We start from the raw sequence: 16780 nt of genomic DNA on the forward strand, positions 1-16780 counted from the left end.
TGGGCACCTCCACATCTGTCTCAGGAAGGCCACCTCCTGAAAGGCATTTCATGTCTCACTGTGGGCTGAACCCTTTTCTTTATAGAGTTTTAGTGAGGTGTAATTCACATATCATACAATTCACCCAGGAAAGTGCCTAATTTAATGCACAGTACTACTCAACCATCATCACCATCAATTTGAGAACACTTTTATCATCTCCAGAAACCATCCTGCACCCCTATGCCATCATCCCCATGGCCCACCACCATGCAATCCCTAAGTCTGCTTTTAACTTTTTGAGGTACCACTAGACTATTTCCCCAGGCTTCCCCGGTAGCTCAGCGGTAAAGAATCTGCCTGCAATGCGAGAGATCCGGGTTCAATCTGTGGGTCAGGGAAGATCCCTGGGAGGACGACATGGCAACCCACTCCAATATTGTTGCCTGGAAAACCCCATGGACAGAGGAGCCTGGGGGGCTACAGTCTATGGGGCCATGGAGACAGCATTGAGCGTGCACGCACACACAACGGTCGTATAAGTTTTCCGGCTCCATGCCCTTCCCACATGTATCATCTGTAACTTTTTGTCCCCATTCTGTGAGTGTCTTTTTACTTTTCCGGTGTTGCCCTTTGAAATATGAAAGTTTTGAGTGTTTATATTTTAATAATTTGTCTCATTTATTTCCCATTCTTTAAAAAACATAATTCAATACCATGTGGCATTTTTGTGAACCTGACTTCATGACGTCTGAGAGGCTGGACAAGTGTCCATTGTCGCAGCGAAAGGAGCCTCAGGTGTCACATGGGACATCCCTCTCTGGGCGCCTCCAACCAACTCTTGGTTGCCCCCCAGCTCATCCTCAGCCACCCTGTCCCCCGTCAATGCTGGATTCCAGCCTCTTCTGGAAAACAGTGATTCGGGTCTGTCATGTTCCTGCCACCAAACTTCGCCTTGGGGCTCCATCACTGCTCCGAGGAAATGAAGGGGTTTCTCTCCTGTTATTTTTATTGTCCTGCTTCAGGGCTGATAAACTTTTTGAAGACAAGTTTCCTCCTCCTCGTACTTAGAAAGGGTCCTGACAGAGGCCCAGATGGCTTCTGGTGCCTTTGAATTCCCAGGTGGCTGGCTGGTTGAAGACACCGGGCTGTCATCCTCCTTCTGGCCTGGTCATGACCACGCTGGGCTCCATGCCCCTGAGTCAGCTCTTGCAGCACTGTGGGCCCGCTGAGGCTGGTAGCACATTAAGAAATGGTGGGTATGTGACTCCAGCCATGGGGGTGAACCTCTCTCACCCAGGCTGTGAGTAGGCTCTGTAAACACAGGAAGAGGTTGGCCCCTGGGTGGAGAACACGGAGGGGACGCACAAGTCAGAAGACAGAGACCTGAGATGGCAGCTGCTGGCCCTGGTCCCTTGAAGATCGGGGCCACCCCCAGCCCACCCCCACATCAACCACCCAGTTTGTTCAAATGCAGATTCCTGGCTCCAGACCCAGAGTGAGGATTCACAGTGAAGCCATGGAATCCGCATTTTTCAAGTTCCCTAGGTCATTCTCTCGTTTTCTTAGACCACACCGATCAGCTTGAAGGATTTTAGTTCTGGGATTAGAAATTTAACTCAGGCCATGACAGTGAGAGCACCAGATTCTAATCACTGGACCACCAGGGAACTCCCTTCCTGGGTCATCCTGTGTGGAATGTTCCAGAAGCAGAGTTGCAGAGGCACTCATTTAGATTCTGAATTCAGTGGGGAAGGGGGTCATTGAGGTGGCCCAGGTTCCACCCACCTGTCACCCAGGAACACTGAGGAGGCAGTGACCCCAGACTGAGAGGGGACCAGTCCACTGTCCTCACACCAGCATCGAGCTGATGGGAGCCAAGGGGTTCTGGAGAGGGTGGCAGAGGCTCAGGTGAAGTGGTGGGAGAGGTGTTTTAGGAGCAGGAGGGTGTCGTACTGAATGTGGGTGGTTCTGGTACCAGCGTGCTGACCAGAAAGGATGGGCCACAGGGGTGGGCCATCTGAGGAGCATCACCCACGTGTGAACCACGGATGTCACCCCAGACTTGGGACACATGCTCTGGAGTGGTCGCAGAGCTGGGTTTGGGACCCCACCAATGTGCTTCGATTGGGACATCGTGGAGGGAGGACAGGATGAGAAACGTTAGAGCAGAGGCTGGAGAGCCTGCTCAGCACGGGGGAGTGGGGCTGTCCTGTAGAGCCAAGCACTTGGGACAGCTGCTGTTGGCAGGCGGGGTGGGGCTGCAGGAATTCAGCCCCCTGAGCTCTGGGAAAGGCCAGGTGTTCCGGGAAAAGGAGAGTCCTGCGGGGTCATGGCCAGGGGCAGGGGAGGAAGGAAGGGTCAGGGGAGGAAGGAAGGCCCAGGAGGCCACACTCAGGGCATTCAGTGCCAGGGCCGGCCCTGTGTCTCCGCCCTCCTGGACTTAGCTCCACCTGCATCCCCAGCTGCATCCTGGCTGAGCCCAGCCCCTGGGACAGACTTCCCACAGCCACAACCCGCAGGGGCCCCGTGGGCGATCCGCTCCCTTCCACGCAGCCGCAGGTTCCCTTCAGGGGGAGGCCAGGCCCCCCACCAGCAGGGACAGAAGAGGCAGGAGGAGCACCGAAGGCCGCCCCGCAGCCCGACTGATTCCGCACTGACAGTCGCAGTCTCCGGCCTTAAGGGTCGCTCTGGGGGGTCTGGGGGCCCGAGGGCCCACAGTGGGGGCGGGGCAGTCCAGGAACTTGGGACCCATGGGTTGGGGGGAGTCTGGCTCGGCTTTGATGCTGCCCTTGGGGAAGCGCCAGTAGTGGAGGCCCTTGAAGAAGTAGGTGTCACCTGCGGGGAGGGAGAGGTTTCAGGGACTGGTAGCACGCCTGCCCACCCTCCAAACCCCTCTCTCCGCACCGCTTCTCCGCCCACGCCGGGGTCTGCAGGCCCCACCACCCCACGGCCCCTGGGCCCCCATCGCCCAGCCCCCCGGATGCGCGAGCTCTCCCACCTGTGTTGCTGACAGTGACATCGTCGGGGGCCGACGGTGCGCCCTCCCAGAGGCTCAGGTCGCGCGGGTAGCCGGGGTCCGGGCGCGCCGCCGCCTCGTCGTACCGCCAGTACTGCCGCCCCCGGATCAGGTAGGTCTTCCCGTTGAGCGGCCAGGAGAACACGGCGTCCACCTCCGTCCCGGGGGGCAGCCCCAGCTCGGTGAGCGGGCGCGCGGCGCCCTCTAGCAGCCGGTCCTGGAACGACCAGAACTGCGGGCCTGCGGGCAGGGCGGGGGCCCGGGTGAGCCGCGCTGCGCATGCCCCGCGCTAGCGCCCCCGCCCCCAAACCCGGACCGCACTGACCGCTAAATAAGAGGATCCGGCCGTCCGGGTGACGGGCGTAGGCGGCCTGAATGACCTTCACCTGGGTTGGCAGCCCCTCCCAGAAGCGGTGGAGCCGGGCGGGCCGGGGTGACACCAGCTGTCCCGAGGGCTGGAGGCGCCAGAACCAGGGGCCTGGGTTGGGGGGCGATTGGGGGTTGGAAGAAGGGGTGGGCGTATAGGCGTGAGATGAGATGGCAGGAGGTCACCCCTTCTGTACACCCCTCTACTACCGCGCACCCACCTTGCCCGCCAGGGTGTGGCTTGGACACAGTTCAGGGTTTCCCCTCCCACCGCTGGGGGCGGGGCGGGGCGGGGCGGGGCGGGGCGGGGGGCGCAGGTCCATCAAAAATCAAGGCTGCAGTGGCTCTAGGGTGACCGGCTGGGCCAGGAGTTTCCCATTTTTGGCACTGAAAGTCCGGCATTCCTGCGACCCTCGGGGCCCGGGCGGCGGGTCACTCTAAGTGGATGTGAAGCCAGCTGTATGCGTCCGGGGAGATGGAAGTCACTTACCTTTGAAGAAGAAAGTTTCGCCTCGGATGTTGGCGATGGCGTCAAAATTGCCATCACATCGATCAGGGAGGGGTTGGGGGGTGCTGGGAAGGAAAAGAGAGGTGAGCAGAGAGGAGGGGCGGGGTCCCGCTCCTTTTATTTAACCTTTACCGCATCCTACAAAGCAGGGACTCTCACCTGCCCATCTGGAGAGGAGGACCCTGAGGTTAGGGAGCGCATCCAAAGCCTCCTACCTGGAGAGGACTCACCTGTCCGGGGGCAGGGCAGGGGGCGGGGGAGGAGGAGCCAGGGGCTTCCGTGTGGGCTTGTCATATGGGGTTTGGGGTGCTCTCCCTGTGGAGAAAGGGTTACAGGGCTGGGTCCCCTGAGGCTACTGCAGAGGCCACCAGGGGGCGAGCACCCCGCCGCCCGCGGTACCGTAGAGCTGCTGCAGGCCTTCGCGGTCGTCCTGAGACAGGCGGTACTCGGCGGGGTTGCCCACTGGGCCCTGGTAAAAGGGCCTCATGATGGAGTCGGGCGCTGAGGAGTGGCCCAGGCCCAGGGCGTGGCCGAACTCATGAACAGCCACCGCAAACAGGTCCGTCCCCTCGCCATCTGGGGAGGAAGGGAGAATGCGCTGGAGCCGGGCTCCACCCCCACCCTGGCGCCCCCAGGAAGCCCCGGAGAAAGGGGCCTTCTGGTGGACACAGCCAGGAGACCCTCCGAGGTGGCCGTGGCCTCCTCTGCGCGGACCCCCTCCCTGAGTCATCTTTTCCCTCCTCTGTGGGTGCACTTGTTCGGAAGATAGTCTCCTGTAGCCTGGTTTGGCAGTGCTGCACACCGGGGGGACGGACTGAAAAGACCTCAGAGCAGACTAGGGAAAGAGCAGGAGGAAACGGCATGGACAGGGGAAGGAGCAACTGTATAAGGATGGAGCCCCTGCCCCAGCAAGGCAACATACAGAAACATGTGGGGAGACCTCCCCGCTGGTCCCCACGCTCCCAATGCAGGGGGTCTAGGTCAGGGAACTAGATTCCACGGGCTGCAACTGAGAGCCTGCAGGCTGCAAGATCCCAAGGGCCGCAAGGAAGACCCGGCACAGCCAAATGCATAAATGAATATTCTTTAAAAAAAAAAAAAAAAAAGGAAACATTCTAGAGGAAGCAGGATCCTCTGGGTGTGTGGTTCTCTGGAGGGAGCCCCAGCTCTGGGGAAACTCCCTTCTGGCAGCTCCAGAGGCCCCGCCCCTCTGCACCATTCTCACTCCCACCCACAGGGAAGGTAGGTCAGACTCCATGGCCCCCCTCCTCCTCCTTCCATCCCCACCCGGCTAGTGCCCAGGACCCCCAGTCCTCTATTTCTGCTCCATCTCTCCCTCCCACAGCCTCCATCCCCCACCCCTGCAGCCTGCATCTCTCGGAATTCGGAACTCGAAGCTCTAGCAAGCACTCTCTAACCACAGCCCGCTGGCCCTGGCGCCCAACCTCTCTGACCACAGAAGGCTTTTCCCTGGGGACCCAGCCCAGGCGCCAGGACCAAGCTGTCTCCACGCTCCCAGCTGCTGGCTGAATCCCAGCTCCTCATTGATTCCCGAGCCAGTGAGAGGCTAAGAAGGCACAGAGACAGCAAGAGACAAGCAGCGCCCCCCGCCACCCCCAGGTTGATCTACCGTCATGGAAATGTCTAACTAGAGTGAGCAGTGGTGAAAGTGCAATTATTGGAAGTAACCTGGTGAACTGAAAAGCAAATTTCTCTCCACCCGTCAAGGCCACTAAGTGAGAATCTAAGGACAAGATGAGTGAGTCGTAAGCAGAGCAGCAAAGGCTTTTCCTGTTACTTCTACCTCCTATCCTCATTTTACAGGTGAGGAAACTGAGGCACAGAGAGGTCAAGTTAAATGACAGAGACGGAACCCTGGCTGGGCTGTCCTGCTTCTCAGCAGTGGTTTCAGATGTCTGTCAAACTCATAAGTACTGATGAATTCCCATGTTGACTGTGGCTTTTCTCAATATGTGCTGAGAGCTTTTTCTAAGAAACTGGACGGAGGACATTTGGTGTCTTAATCAGGTAGATCTTTTTTGTATTTTACCACGTGCCCCACCCGGTGTCCTTGCCTCTCCTCTGGCCACACCCCTTCCTTGCACCCTTGTCACGCTATTTAGCTAGGGAAATTACACAACCATGCAGATCCAGCCGCAGAGACTCCCGGTGCTCATCTCTGGAGGGTCCTCTGCACCTCCCCTCACCCTCACCCACAGCCTCAGCAGGCAGCTCCTTTGCTCCCCCCATTCAGCCTCAAATCCAGACTCAAAGCCCCTCCAGGTGCTACCCAGTCCCAGCCCCAGCCCGCAACTCTTAGATGACAAATTTCCTGTTTCATCAAGACGGGCCGCTTGTGTCATCGGTAAGCTTCTGTGCATGGGGCACAGAGCTTCATCCCCCACCAGCTCATCTCCTGCTTCTTGCCCTGCCCTGGGAGAGATCTTTGCCTCACTCACCTCCTCCAGGACAAGGACAAAGCCCCACCCATCCGTTCATCTCTGCCTTCATGCATGCATGCATCTGTCCCTCCATCCATCCGTGTGTCCGTTCATCGGTTCATTGATCCATCTGTTAATCCGCGATTCATACACTCATCCCCCACCTCTATTGTCTCATCCACTGTCCCCGAGTCTTCAAGACTCCCTCATCCTAGGGCACCCCCTGGACCTGTCTGCCCACCATCCACACCCCGCACCCCGCCAGCAAGCTCTCTGCTCAGCAGTCTGAACTCAGCCTTCTGTTGCTCAGCTCCTCTCATGCCTCTGTGGTCTGGATTCTCCCTCCACCCACCAAGCCATTGGGCACTAAAGTCACTTTGTCCCCACATGGCGAGATCCAACCGTAAGTAAGTTACTGGATGACTTGAAGCCCCGCTCACTGCTGCCCACTTCCTCCTTCACTTGTCTTCCTCCTCACCTTTCAACCTAGTTTTTCTCCATTTGTTTTCATCCTTCCCCAACCCCTCCACCTACTGCCCTCCCCTTAACTGTGAGACTTCCCCACCTCTGAACTTGGTCTTCACATTCTACCTTCTCCTGGAACCTGACCCCCCAGGTACCACCAACTCTCAAATGTGCTGGGAGACCCAGCTTATAGTGGCCGACAGTGAACAGTGTGCTGAGAGCTGTAGATGAATTACTGGTTTCATCTGCAAGCCCATGAGACCAGTACATACTATGATCGCCATTCCTCAGGTGAGGAAACTGAGCCCTCTGAGGCCAAGTAACTGGCACACGCAGCAGCAGGCGGGGGAACCCTGAATTGAGTTCAGCTCCAACCCCAAGTTCTTAAATGCTGTTATACAGCCTCCCTGCGGTGGATCTGTGTCTGCTATCCCCACCTCACCTGAGTCCGTCTGCAGAGCCTGAGGACCCATCCCCAGCAAATGGCTCTCCCTCCTGGCCCAGCCTCCCCCAGCAGTTCCAGGGATGGGAAGTGGGAGAGCTGGGCCCCCTGCCTCCAGGCAGAACCAACCCTGGGGTGCTATTTACGCTCCAGAGAGCTCCAGAGAGTTCCCTGCGGGGTCAGGCTCTTCTCCAGCTGAGACCACATCCTAGCTTAGCTTCTCCCCCCTCCCTCCCCCGACGTCTCTCCTGCTTCCCTTTCCCCTGGGAACGTGCCCCCCAAAACTGCTTGCACAAGAATTTTCCTCTCACGCGCCAGTCCTGGGAAACCTGACTTGAGTTGGAGGAATCCAAATTCTAGCACAAGATACTGGATCATCAACGCACCACCTGCACCGACTCGGCGCTGCAGACACAGGCCCCGACCTGAACTCACCTGCCCTCCCCAGCCTGCTCCTCCTCCCCGCCCTCTTCTCACCTGCATTAATGGGACACCATCCTCCAGGGCCTTTGAGCCAGAAACCTGGCTGGTATCCGGCCATCCTCACTCCCTTTGCTGCCGAATCCAATCAGATCCCAATCTCTGTCCATCCTGATGGACTCCCCACTGAGCTGCCCACTGCCCTCCAGCCCCACTCCCATCGCCCCCACCATCTCTTACCTGGACCCCCAGCTACCTCCCTGCCTCCCTGTCTCCATCTTGCCCCCCAGGGCAGCCAGTGGTATCTCTGGAATGCAGAACTTCCCACAGCTCCCACTGCCTTTGGAATCCCATTGTCCAGGCCCTGCCACATGCCCTCCCAGGCCCCTCATCATATGAGACTGGCCCTCCATCCTCTGCGGTCCGCTCCTAACAGCACGTGTGTGCCTTCCAGCCCTGAATATCCCAGACCGATCCTCACCCCTGTACCCCCACCTCTGACTCCCCTGGCCTCAGCGAGCTCACTGGCTTGTGCTTTATACGTCCCCTCCCACCCCCACCCTGGTACTCCAGGAGAGTGGGACCCTGGGCGCTAGTTGGCACGCACTGTCTACATATGTGAAACAAGCAAAGTCACCGCTTCCAGGAAGTCCCCATCCCTTCAGCCAGCCTTTGTGTGAGCACCCCCAGGCTTAAGGACTTCCTCTGTTGTGATTCCACGTAATTGTGACACCCTGTGTAGCAACTGCCAGTTACTCTTCTGACTCAGCTACTGGCAGACCTGAGTTCTTGCCCTTCTGAGTCCTTGGCCCCAACTTGGACTTCCCCTCTGTGATGGGCAATTTTCTGTGTCAACTTGGCCAGACTAGGGTGCCCCAATGCCTGATTAAGTACCAGTCAAGATGTTGTTGTGGAGGTTATTTTATCAGCATGAATAACATCTATAAGCCACGGTAAGTAGAGCAGATTATCCTCCATAGTGTGGGCGGGGCCCGTCTAATCAGTTGAAGGCATTAAAAACCAAAACTGAGGTTTCCTGGAGAAGAAAGAATTCTGCCCAAAGACGGCAACATGGAAAGCCTGCCAGCTGCCTTGCTCTGCAAATACTGGACTCAAAATTGCACCATCAAGTCTCCTGAATTTCCAATTTGCAGGCCTGCCCTACAGATTTTGGAGCTCACCAGCCTCTGCAATTCTGTGAGCCAGTTCCTTAAAGTAAATCACTTTCTCCACACACACGTGCACACACCCATCCTACTGGTTCTGTTTCTCTAGAGAAGCCCAACTGATACAGCGTCCATCAGTAAACGTAATGTAAACTTCATTCTTAAGGACAGGCAGATCTGGACAGGGGACCTCTCAGAAGAGGGGAGATGGTACCTTTTGACCCAAAAGTCCAGGTCTCCTCATCGTCGAAGTGCGTGTCCCCAGAGATAGGGTGCTCCCCCGGGAAGAAGGCATGGGCCAGGGTGCCCCCCTGCCCATCGAAGGGGTAGCTGTCCTGGTGATAGGCCCGGGCAAAGTCGATGAGGATGTCAGGCTCCGTGGGCCCCTGCGAACCCACCTCCTGGAACCTGAGGTCTGACTCGGCGCCCCAGGTGGTCAGGGCGTGGTGCATGAGGGTCCGCACAGTCTCCTGGCTCAGCCCAGAGCCCTGGGGGAAGGAGTTGACCCTGGAAAGAGGGGGGCCGAGTGAGGGGCTCTGAGGAGAGAGGGCAGACAAAAGAAGCTGGGGCCCAGCGGGCAGCCCCAGGGTGGTCAACAGGGCACCAGGACTGACCTCCACGTCAGTGTCCGCTTCTTCCACACGCTGCCGCTCAGAGCGTACCGGCGCCGCCGCCTCACCAGCCCTGCTGCCCCCAGCACGTCGGGCAGCGAGCAGCGGGGTTTATGCATCGTGGCCACCGTCAGCGGGTCTGCAGGAGAGGTTGCGGCAGACGGGGAATCAGCAGCAGGCGCGAGCTACCATTTTCCATGGGCAAACTGAGTTTCCAAGAGCTACAGACACTTGCTCACAAAGGCCCCACAGCTTGCACTGGGAGCCGGGCTATCTGATTCTGAACACCAGCTCGTACCAAACTATGGCACTGCCCTCTGGGTATGATCACCCTTCACACCTGGTCCTGGATGGACACAAGAGTCTCAGGCCAGGATCTGAGTGGCCCGCTTACCTGAGTCCTGGCAGCTGGACTCCAGAGAAAGAACCCTGGGGGTGCCAGGAGAATGCCTCTCTTAAAGGTTGGAAGCCCCTAGGAGGCTACTCACACCTCACAGGCTAGCTCCCGAGTCCCCATCACATCCAGGTCAAGTTCAAAGTCCCCGGGCCAGCCAGGTATCTGGTCTCTGGTGGCAAGCCCCTCCCAGGTCAGGTCACCCGGAATCCCACCGCCCGGCTCAGCTCCATTCCCAGCAGTCCCCTCAGCTCCACATGAAGGTCCAACCTCATCTTGTCGTTTGAAGTGACAAGGAGCAACTGAGCACATCCTGGGGCCAGAAGGTTCTACCTCCCTCGCATCTGGACGGGACCCCTCTGCTTCCCTCTTCCTCTCATTTAACCCAATGGAGGAGCCTCTCAGCTCTGCCTCTGAAATACACATTCTGGATTCACTGCTTCTCATCACATCCTTGCCTGAACACTGGTCTCTGTGCTCCCCACTCTCCATTCTCCACCAGTAAGCAGTAAATAGTAAAGTAAATGTCACTCAGTCGTGTCCGACTCTTTGTGACCCCATGGACTGTAGCCTACCAGGTTCCTCTGTCCATGGGATTTTCCAGGCAAGAATACTGGAGTGGGTTGCCATTTCCTTCTCCAGGAGATCTTCCCAACCCAGGGGTCGAACCCAGGTCTCCCGCGTTGTAGGCAGACACTTTATCATCTGAGCTACCAGGGAAGTCCAGTAAGCAGAGGAAACTAAACTGTAAATCAGGTCTCCTTGCCTCCCTCCTTCAAACCCTCTCAGCGATTCTTATCACTTTTGAAGTCAAACCAAAACACCCTTCCTGGCTCTTGTTTGGCTCTGCAGTCCGCCTTTCATCACAGGCATACAAGCTTGTGTCTGCCACAGGGCCTTTGCACCAGCCTGCGAGATCGCCTCCCACATTCCCCCTCTTTGTGTCCTAGGAATTCTTCATGTCACATGAGCTCCTCCCAGCTCACGTGACCTATTTCAGAGGGGCCTGCCCTGCCCGGACCAGCCCCTGAGGATCATTAACATTTTATTTTCTTCAGAACACTCATCACTGTTATTGGTCTGAGCCTCTCTCCCTCTAGAACGTTAGCTCCACGTGAGCGGGGACCTCATCTACCTCGTTCGCCACTATACCAGTGGAGCCTGGAATGACCTCACATGTCAGTTCATCGGGAAAAGATTCCTGATAAATATTTACTGAAACAGGAATGTCTTAGCACCTCCAGGGTTGGGACCTGAGGTCAGCATGTTCATAGACCCTGGTGATTCAGCTACATGCAGATGTTTAGACCCTGCAGTTGGTGGTGTGGGCAACAATGGTCAGGCTGGGTGCAGGGCCAAGACAGGGCTGGGGAGGGGGTGGAGGCCACGTACCCAGGACGCCTGTCTCCGGCAGGCCGGCAAACCTCTGCATGACCTTGATCGCATCCCGCAGTTTTGCAGGGCTCTGCAGCTGGGCCTGGGCGGGGTGAGGGGGCGGCAAGTAGCCATAGCGGGTCAGCCAGTCCTAGACCAGAGGTGGGAACAGGGGAAGCAGAAAGGCTTGTGGAGGGACTCTCCCATCCAACCACCATCCTGGAAGCCTCACCACTCACCAGGCATGGCCAGCCCCGGGGAACCGTCTGCTCCCCACCTCAAGATCCAGGCCCTCCAGCCCCGGCTTTGCTAGTGTTCATCTGTTCCCAAGAGTGCCCACTTCCCCACCCCAACCCAACCCTTTTTCAGATTTCCAAATTCCGGCCCTCAACCTCCTGACGAATCCAAGAATTCGGGTCCCCAGTCTCCACCCTCGGTCACGAATCCAAGGATTCCGGTCCCCAGTCTCCATCCTCGGTCACTCTTTGGACATTTGGAAAGCGTCCCCAGCCTTCTCTGAACCCAGAAGTCCAGGCCCCGGGCTCCCCTCTCTCAGCTCTGTTGCAGATCTGAGCCGGCGGACCCCTGCACTCACCACGCCCAGGCTCACGTCCTGCGCGGAGGGCTCCCGGGCGCGCGCGGGCGGCTGCAGCAGCGGGAGCAGCAAGGCCAGGAGCCGGAGCATGGCGCTCTCCTCCCCGGCGGCCGGCTGGGCTCCCGGGGACCTGCCCCGCACCGCCCTGGAGATCTGGGGAGGAGGTCGGGGGCCCGGAGAGGCTCAAGGGACCTGGCACCGCGTACGAGGAGTGGGCCAGGGGGTGAAAGGGTGGCGCGCGGGGATCCGGGACCTTGGGAGGTACGATGCGGGGGGTACTGGGGCGTCCAGCCGAGGGCCGGGAAGGTTGAGAGGAAGCGGGCTCCGGGTCTGCGGCACGGCCTCCGGGGGGTGAGCACAGGTCCGGTCCGCGCCGACGGCCTGTCGTCCGGACAGGAGGGCTAGCCCGGCGGGGCGGGGCGGGGGCGGGGCGGGGAAGGCGAAGACTGCTGGGGCCGACCTTACGTCGTCAGTGATGGCTAAAGACCCTACCGGATCCAAGGCCTCCCCGACTGCTTCAGAGAGCCGGGCCGCAAGTTTCTCTTCCCAGATCCCTGCTCTAATGGGACTCTCCGGAGGGCCGCTCGCTTCTGCTTTCTCAGATCCGCGCCGCCCGGCCCGGGGGAGGGGCGGCTCGGGGCCCTCCCCTCCCCCCACCGCCCTTCCCGGAGACCCCCGGGCGCGCGGCCGGCGCTTCGGCTGGGGGATTTCCGGGCGGCGGGCGGCTGGGCTACTTCCCCCTCCAAGGGGCCGCGGCACGCCCCCCGCCCATCCCTGCCAGCCCCGCACTCCTCCCACCCCGCCCCCCGCCGCCCGGGTGTGCGCGCCTGGGGCTGCCTATGGTCCCCGAATTAATTCCCCTAACTACGTGGGCTGCGAGGGTCTCTGCTTCCCACGCCGAGGTTCTAGCGTCTCTAGATCCCAGACCCGGGGACTACCTAGGGGCAAGTACTAGGCTTTTAAAATCCTCGCTAGGCTTCCCAGGTGGCTCAGTGGTAAAGAATACGCCTGCCAATGCAGGAGACTCAGGTTTGATCCCTAGGTCAGGAGGATCCCCCGGAGAAGGAAATGGCAACCCACTCCACTGTTCTTGCCTGGGAAGTGCCTTGGACAGAGGAGCGTGGCGGGCTACAGTCCACAGGGTCCCAAAGACTCGGACACCACTTAGAGACTAAACAACATCGCAGGAGCTGGAGCGCCTGTGGCAGGTCGGTTGGAGCGCAGCGCAGAAGAGGGGGCGAATGGGAAGAGACCCGGGAGGCAGAGCCGCCGCTCACGCCCGCGGGGAGCCGGGTGCTGGGAGGCCGAGCAGCTGGAAAAAGATGAGGAGGAAGCGGGGGTGGACTTCCTGTCGGGGGCGGCGTGGGGGGGGGGGTGCCGTCTGCAGAGCTGGGCCGCGATGGGACCCCCGTGTGCCTTTTAAACAAAATAAACAGTGAGCAGGATTAGCAAGGTAGAAATGCAAACTAAAACATCGAGATCCTGTGCTGAGCCGCTGGGGCTGCAAGAACAAACCACCACAGACCAGGTGGCCCGAACAACAGCAGTTTATTTCCTTACTTCTGGAGGCAAGGTTGTTTTTCCCAAGGCTTCTCACCTTGCAGGTGGCTCCGTGGTCCTTCCTCTGCCCAGGCAGCCCTGGTGTCTTGGTGTCCATATCCCTGCTTCTCATAGACACCAGTCACACTGGACGAGGACCCACCCCAACTGCCTCATTTCACCTTAATGGCCTCTTTAAAGTCCTGTCTCCAAATGCAGTCACATTTTGAGGGGCTGGGGGTTAGGACTTCAACCTATGTATTTAGGGACACGGCTCAGTCCATACTGGATCCCCGTGTGCAATGAAAACGTCCCCTCCTCCTCCTCCTGGGTCTCCTTTGCTCTCTTGCACACGGCCACACTCACAACACTTCTGACACCAGATGTGTGGGGTTTCTTCCCGCATCAGACAGTTCTGTGTGACACCAGCCAGGGTGTCCTTCAGTTCTGACCATAGCTAGAGTTATCTAAGATCCCACAGGTTAAGAGTTCAGGCCCACAAGACTGCTCCCGCTTCAGATGCAGGCAGGAGGTCTGCAGGTCACCCCAGGTCAGCCAAGTTGGCTACAAGTCAGAGGTTCCCATGCCTCCCCCCTCCTTGGATTCAGTTATTTGTTAGACCAGCTCACAAAACTCAGGGAAACACTGGGATTTTCCTGGCGGTCCAATGGCTAAGACTGTGCTCCCAGTGCAAGGGGCCCAGGGTTCTATCCCTGGTCAGGGAAGTAGATCCTGAATGCCACAACTAAAGAGCACACGGGCTACAACCAGTGCACCTAAATAAGCCCCCCAAAAAACAATATGTAACTTGAAAGACACTGGTATGTCACAGAACTCCACGCAGTCGCAATCACCCCCACCCGTAGCCAGGATGAGGTTGCAGGCTTCCATCTGATCTTGTCAGGCTCCAAAAGCAAGAGCAGGCTTGGCACAAGTGGCCTCGCCCTTCCGGGCATCTGGTTGTAGTTGAGCTAAGAGACAATATCATCTCTTGCTCTGAGCCTCTTTCAAGGCGTTAATGTAATACTGGCTTTCCCTTATGACATAATGAATTTATCTTTACTCTTAGCTCCTGTTCCGCCTTCTCTATACTGAAACTGTTCCGCTTTCTCTGCATTGATTCCCCAAAGGCTTCCACCTTTGGAAGGGACATTAGGTTGGGCTACTGTCCTGGTCCAGACTGCAGGCAGCGATGCTAGTCCAGTCGGTGTCTCCCTCCTCGGCCCACAGAGGCTGTGGTCACACAGGTGCAGAACTGGTGAGCTTTTTTTTTTTTTTTTAAGAAAAGCAAAGTGTTGATTTACACCTTGGTCTGTATACAAGATGATGCTGTGAAAGTGCTGCACTCAATATGCCAGCAAATTTGGAAAACTCAGCAGCGGCCACAGGACTGGAAAAGGTCAGTTTTCATTCCAATCCCGAAGAAAGGCAATGCCAAAGAATGCTCAAACTACCGCACAATTGCACTCATCTCACACACTAGTAAAGTAATGCTCAAAATTCCCCAAGCCAGGCTTCAGGAATATGTGAACCGTGAACCTCCTGATGTTCAAGCTGGTTTTAGAAAAAGCAGAGGAACCAGAGATCAAATTGCCAACATTCTCTGGATCATGGAAAAAGCAAGAGAGTTCCAGAAAAACATCTATTTCTGCTTTCTTGACTATGCCAAAGCCTTTGACTGTGTGGATCACAATAAACTGTGGAAAATTCTGAAAGAGATGGGAATACCAGACCACCTGATCTGCCTCTTGAGAAATCTATATGCAGGTCAGGAAGCAACAGTTAGAACTGGACATGGAACAACAGACTGGTTCCAAATAGGAAAAGGAGTACGTCAAGGCTGTATATTGTCACCCTGCTTATTTAACTTTTTGCAGAGTACATCATGAGAAATGCTGGACTGGAAGAAACACAAGCTGGAATCAAGATTGCCGGGAGAAATATCAATAACCTCAGATATGCAGATGACACCACCCTTATGGCAGAAAGTGAAGAGGAACTCAAAAGCCTCTTGATGAAGGTGAAAGTGGAGAGTGAAAAAGTTGGCTTAAAGCTCAACATTCAGAAAATGAAGATCATGGCATCTGGTCCCATCACTTCATGAGAAATAGATGGGGAAAAAGTGGAAACAGTGTCAGACTTTATTTTTCTGGGCTCCAAAATCACTGCAGATGGTGACTGCAGCCATGAAATTAAAAGACGCTTACTCCTTGGAAGGAAAGTGATGACCAACCTAGATAGCATATTCAAAAGCAGAGACATTACTTTGCCAACAAAGGTTCATCTAGTCAAGGCTATGGTTTTTCCTGTGGTCATGTATGGATGTGAGAGTTGGACTGTGAAGAAGGCTGAGCGCCGAAGAATTGATGCTTTTGAACTGTGGTGTTGGAGAAGACTCTTGAGAGTCCCTTGGACTGCAAGGAGATCCAACCAGTCCATTCTGAAGGAGATCAGCCCTGGGATTTCTTTGGAAGGAATGATGCTAAAGCTGAAACTCCAGTACTTTGGCCACCTCATGCGAAGAGTTGACTCATTGGAAAAGACTCTGATGCTGGGAGGGATTAGGGGCAGGAGGAGAAGGGGACGACAGAGGATGAGATGGCTGGATGGCATCACCGACTTGATGGACGTGAGTCTGGGTGAACTCCAGGAGTTGGTAATGGACAGGGAGGCCTGGCGTGCTGCAATTCATGGGGTCGCAAAGAGTCGGACACGACTGAGCGACTGAACTGTATACAAGAGTTCCCGGGGGAACCTGCCTCTGAGAGCCTGCTCCTTTTTGTCTCAGAAACAGGTGGGAGGTGGAGGGCTCAGGATACAGCCTTGGAGCTGGTGAGCTATCTTTAAACAGCACCACTGTAGCTGCATTCGCTGTCGACACTAACTTTGTCGGGGGGTGAAGGCGTATGTTGCCCCAGCAGGCACTTAGGAATTCTGACATAAGGTTTGAAGTAGTGTTTCTGTCTCTTATTTGGGAATCATTGCTGTCTTGGGCACTTGTATTTGCAGCCCTGATCACAGGAGCAGGTGTGTGCTACGTCACTTCTGACTCTTTGCAACCCTATGGACTATGCAGCCCACCAGGCTCCTCTGTCCATGGGATTCTCCAGGCAAGAATACTGGAGTGGGTTGCATGCCCTCCTCCAGGGGATCTTCCTGACCCAGGGATCAAACCCACATCTCTTATGTCTCTTGAATTGGCAGGTGGGTTCTTTACCACTAGCGCCACTTGGGAAGCCAGATGGGAAGAAAAAAAATGGTGTGATGGGAAACAACAACAAAAAAAATGAGTTGGTATATGGGTATCTTCCTGCCTTGGCAAAAATGCAGTTCTCTCCACTTTGTCTTCCCCAGACCCACCAGAAAAACAGAGACATCCTCCAGTGGGGACACTCCTTTGGCCACGCTCATATCTGTGTTACAAGTGGAGGTGTGTAACCCAGCTCTTTATTGGTCTCATT

The 16780-nt window shown here is 56.7% G+C and overlaps 1 protein-coding gene across 1 annotated transcript; it reads right to left on the reverse strand.

Moving 5' to 3' along the window:
* Positions 1-635: 635 nt before the first annotated feature.
* MMP25 (matrix metallopeptidase 25) lies at positions 636-12421 on the reverse strand. Its single transcript, XM_027526909.1, has 10 exons — positions 11781-12421; positions 11204-11336; positions 9421-9556; positions 9021-9313; positions 4272-4448; positions 4103-4187; positions 3855-3937; positions 3324-3476; positions 2981-3238; positions 636-2817 (listed from the first exon to the last, which is right to left on the reverse strand). The coding sequence occupies exons 1-10, from the start codon at positions 11868-11870 to the stop codon at positions 2549-2551; spliced, it is 1677 nt and encodes a 558-aa protein (XP_027382710.1). The 5' UTR covers positions 11871-12421; the 3' UTR covers positions 636-2548.
* Positions 12422-16780: the final 4359 nt, after the last annotated feature.

Source organism: Bos indicus x Bos taurus, chromosome 25 (genome assembly GCF_003369695.1).
Source record: "Bos indicus x Bos taurus breed Angus x Brahman F1 hybrid chromosome 25, Bos_hybrid_MaternalHap_v2.0, whole genome shotgun sequence".
Lineage (NCBI taxonomy): Eukaryota > Metazoa > Chordata > Mammalia > Artiodactyla > Bovidae > Bos > Bos indicus x Bos taurus.

What these genes read in the sequence shown, in the direction of transcription:
- MMP25 (XM_027526909.1), bottom strand. Translation starts at nt 11,870, where the DNA reads ATGCTCCGGCTCCTGGCCTTGCTGCTCCCGCTGCTGCAGCCGCCCGCG. An exon ending in GCCGGAGACAGGCGTCCTGG is followed by an intron (nt 9,557 to 11,203) that starts GTACGTGGCCTC and finishes CCTCTCCTGCAG; the next exon opens with ACCCGCTGACGGTGGCCACG. An exon ending in AAGCGGACACTGACGTGGAG is followed by an intron (nt 9,314 to 9,420) that starts GTCAGTCCTGGT and finishes CCCTCTTTCCAG; the next exon opens with GGTCAACTCCTTCCCCCAGG.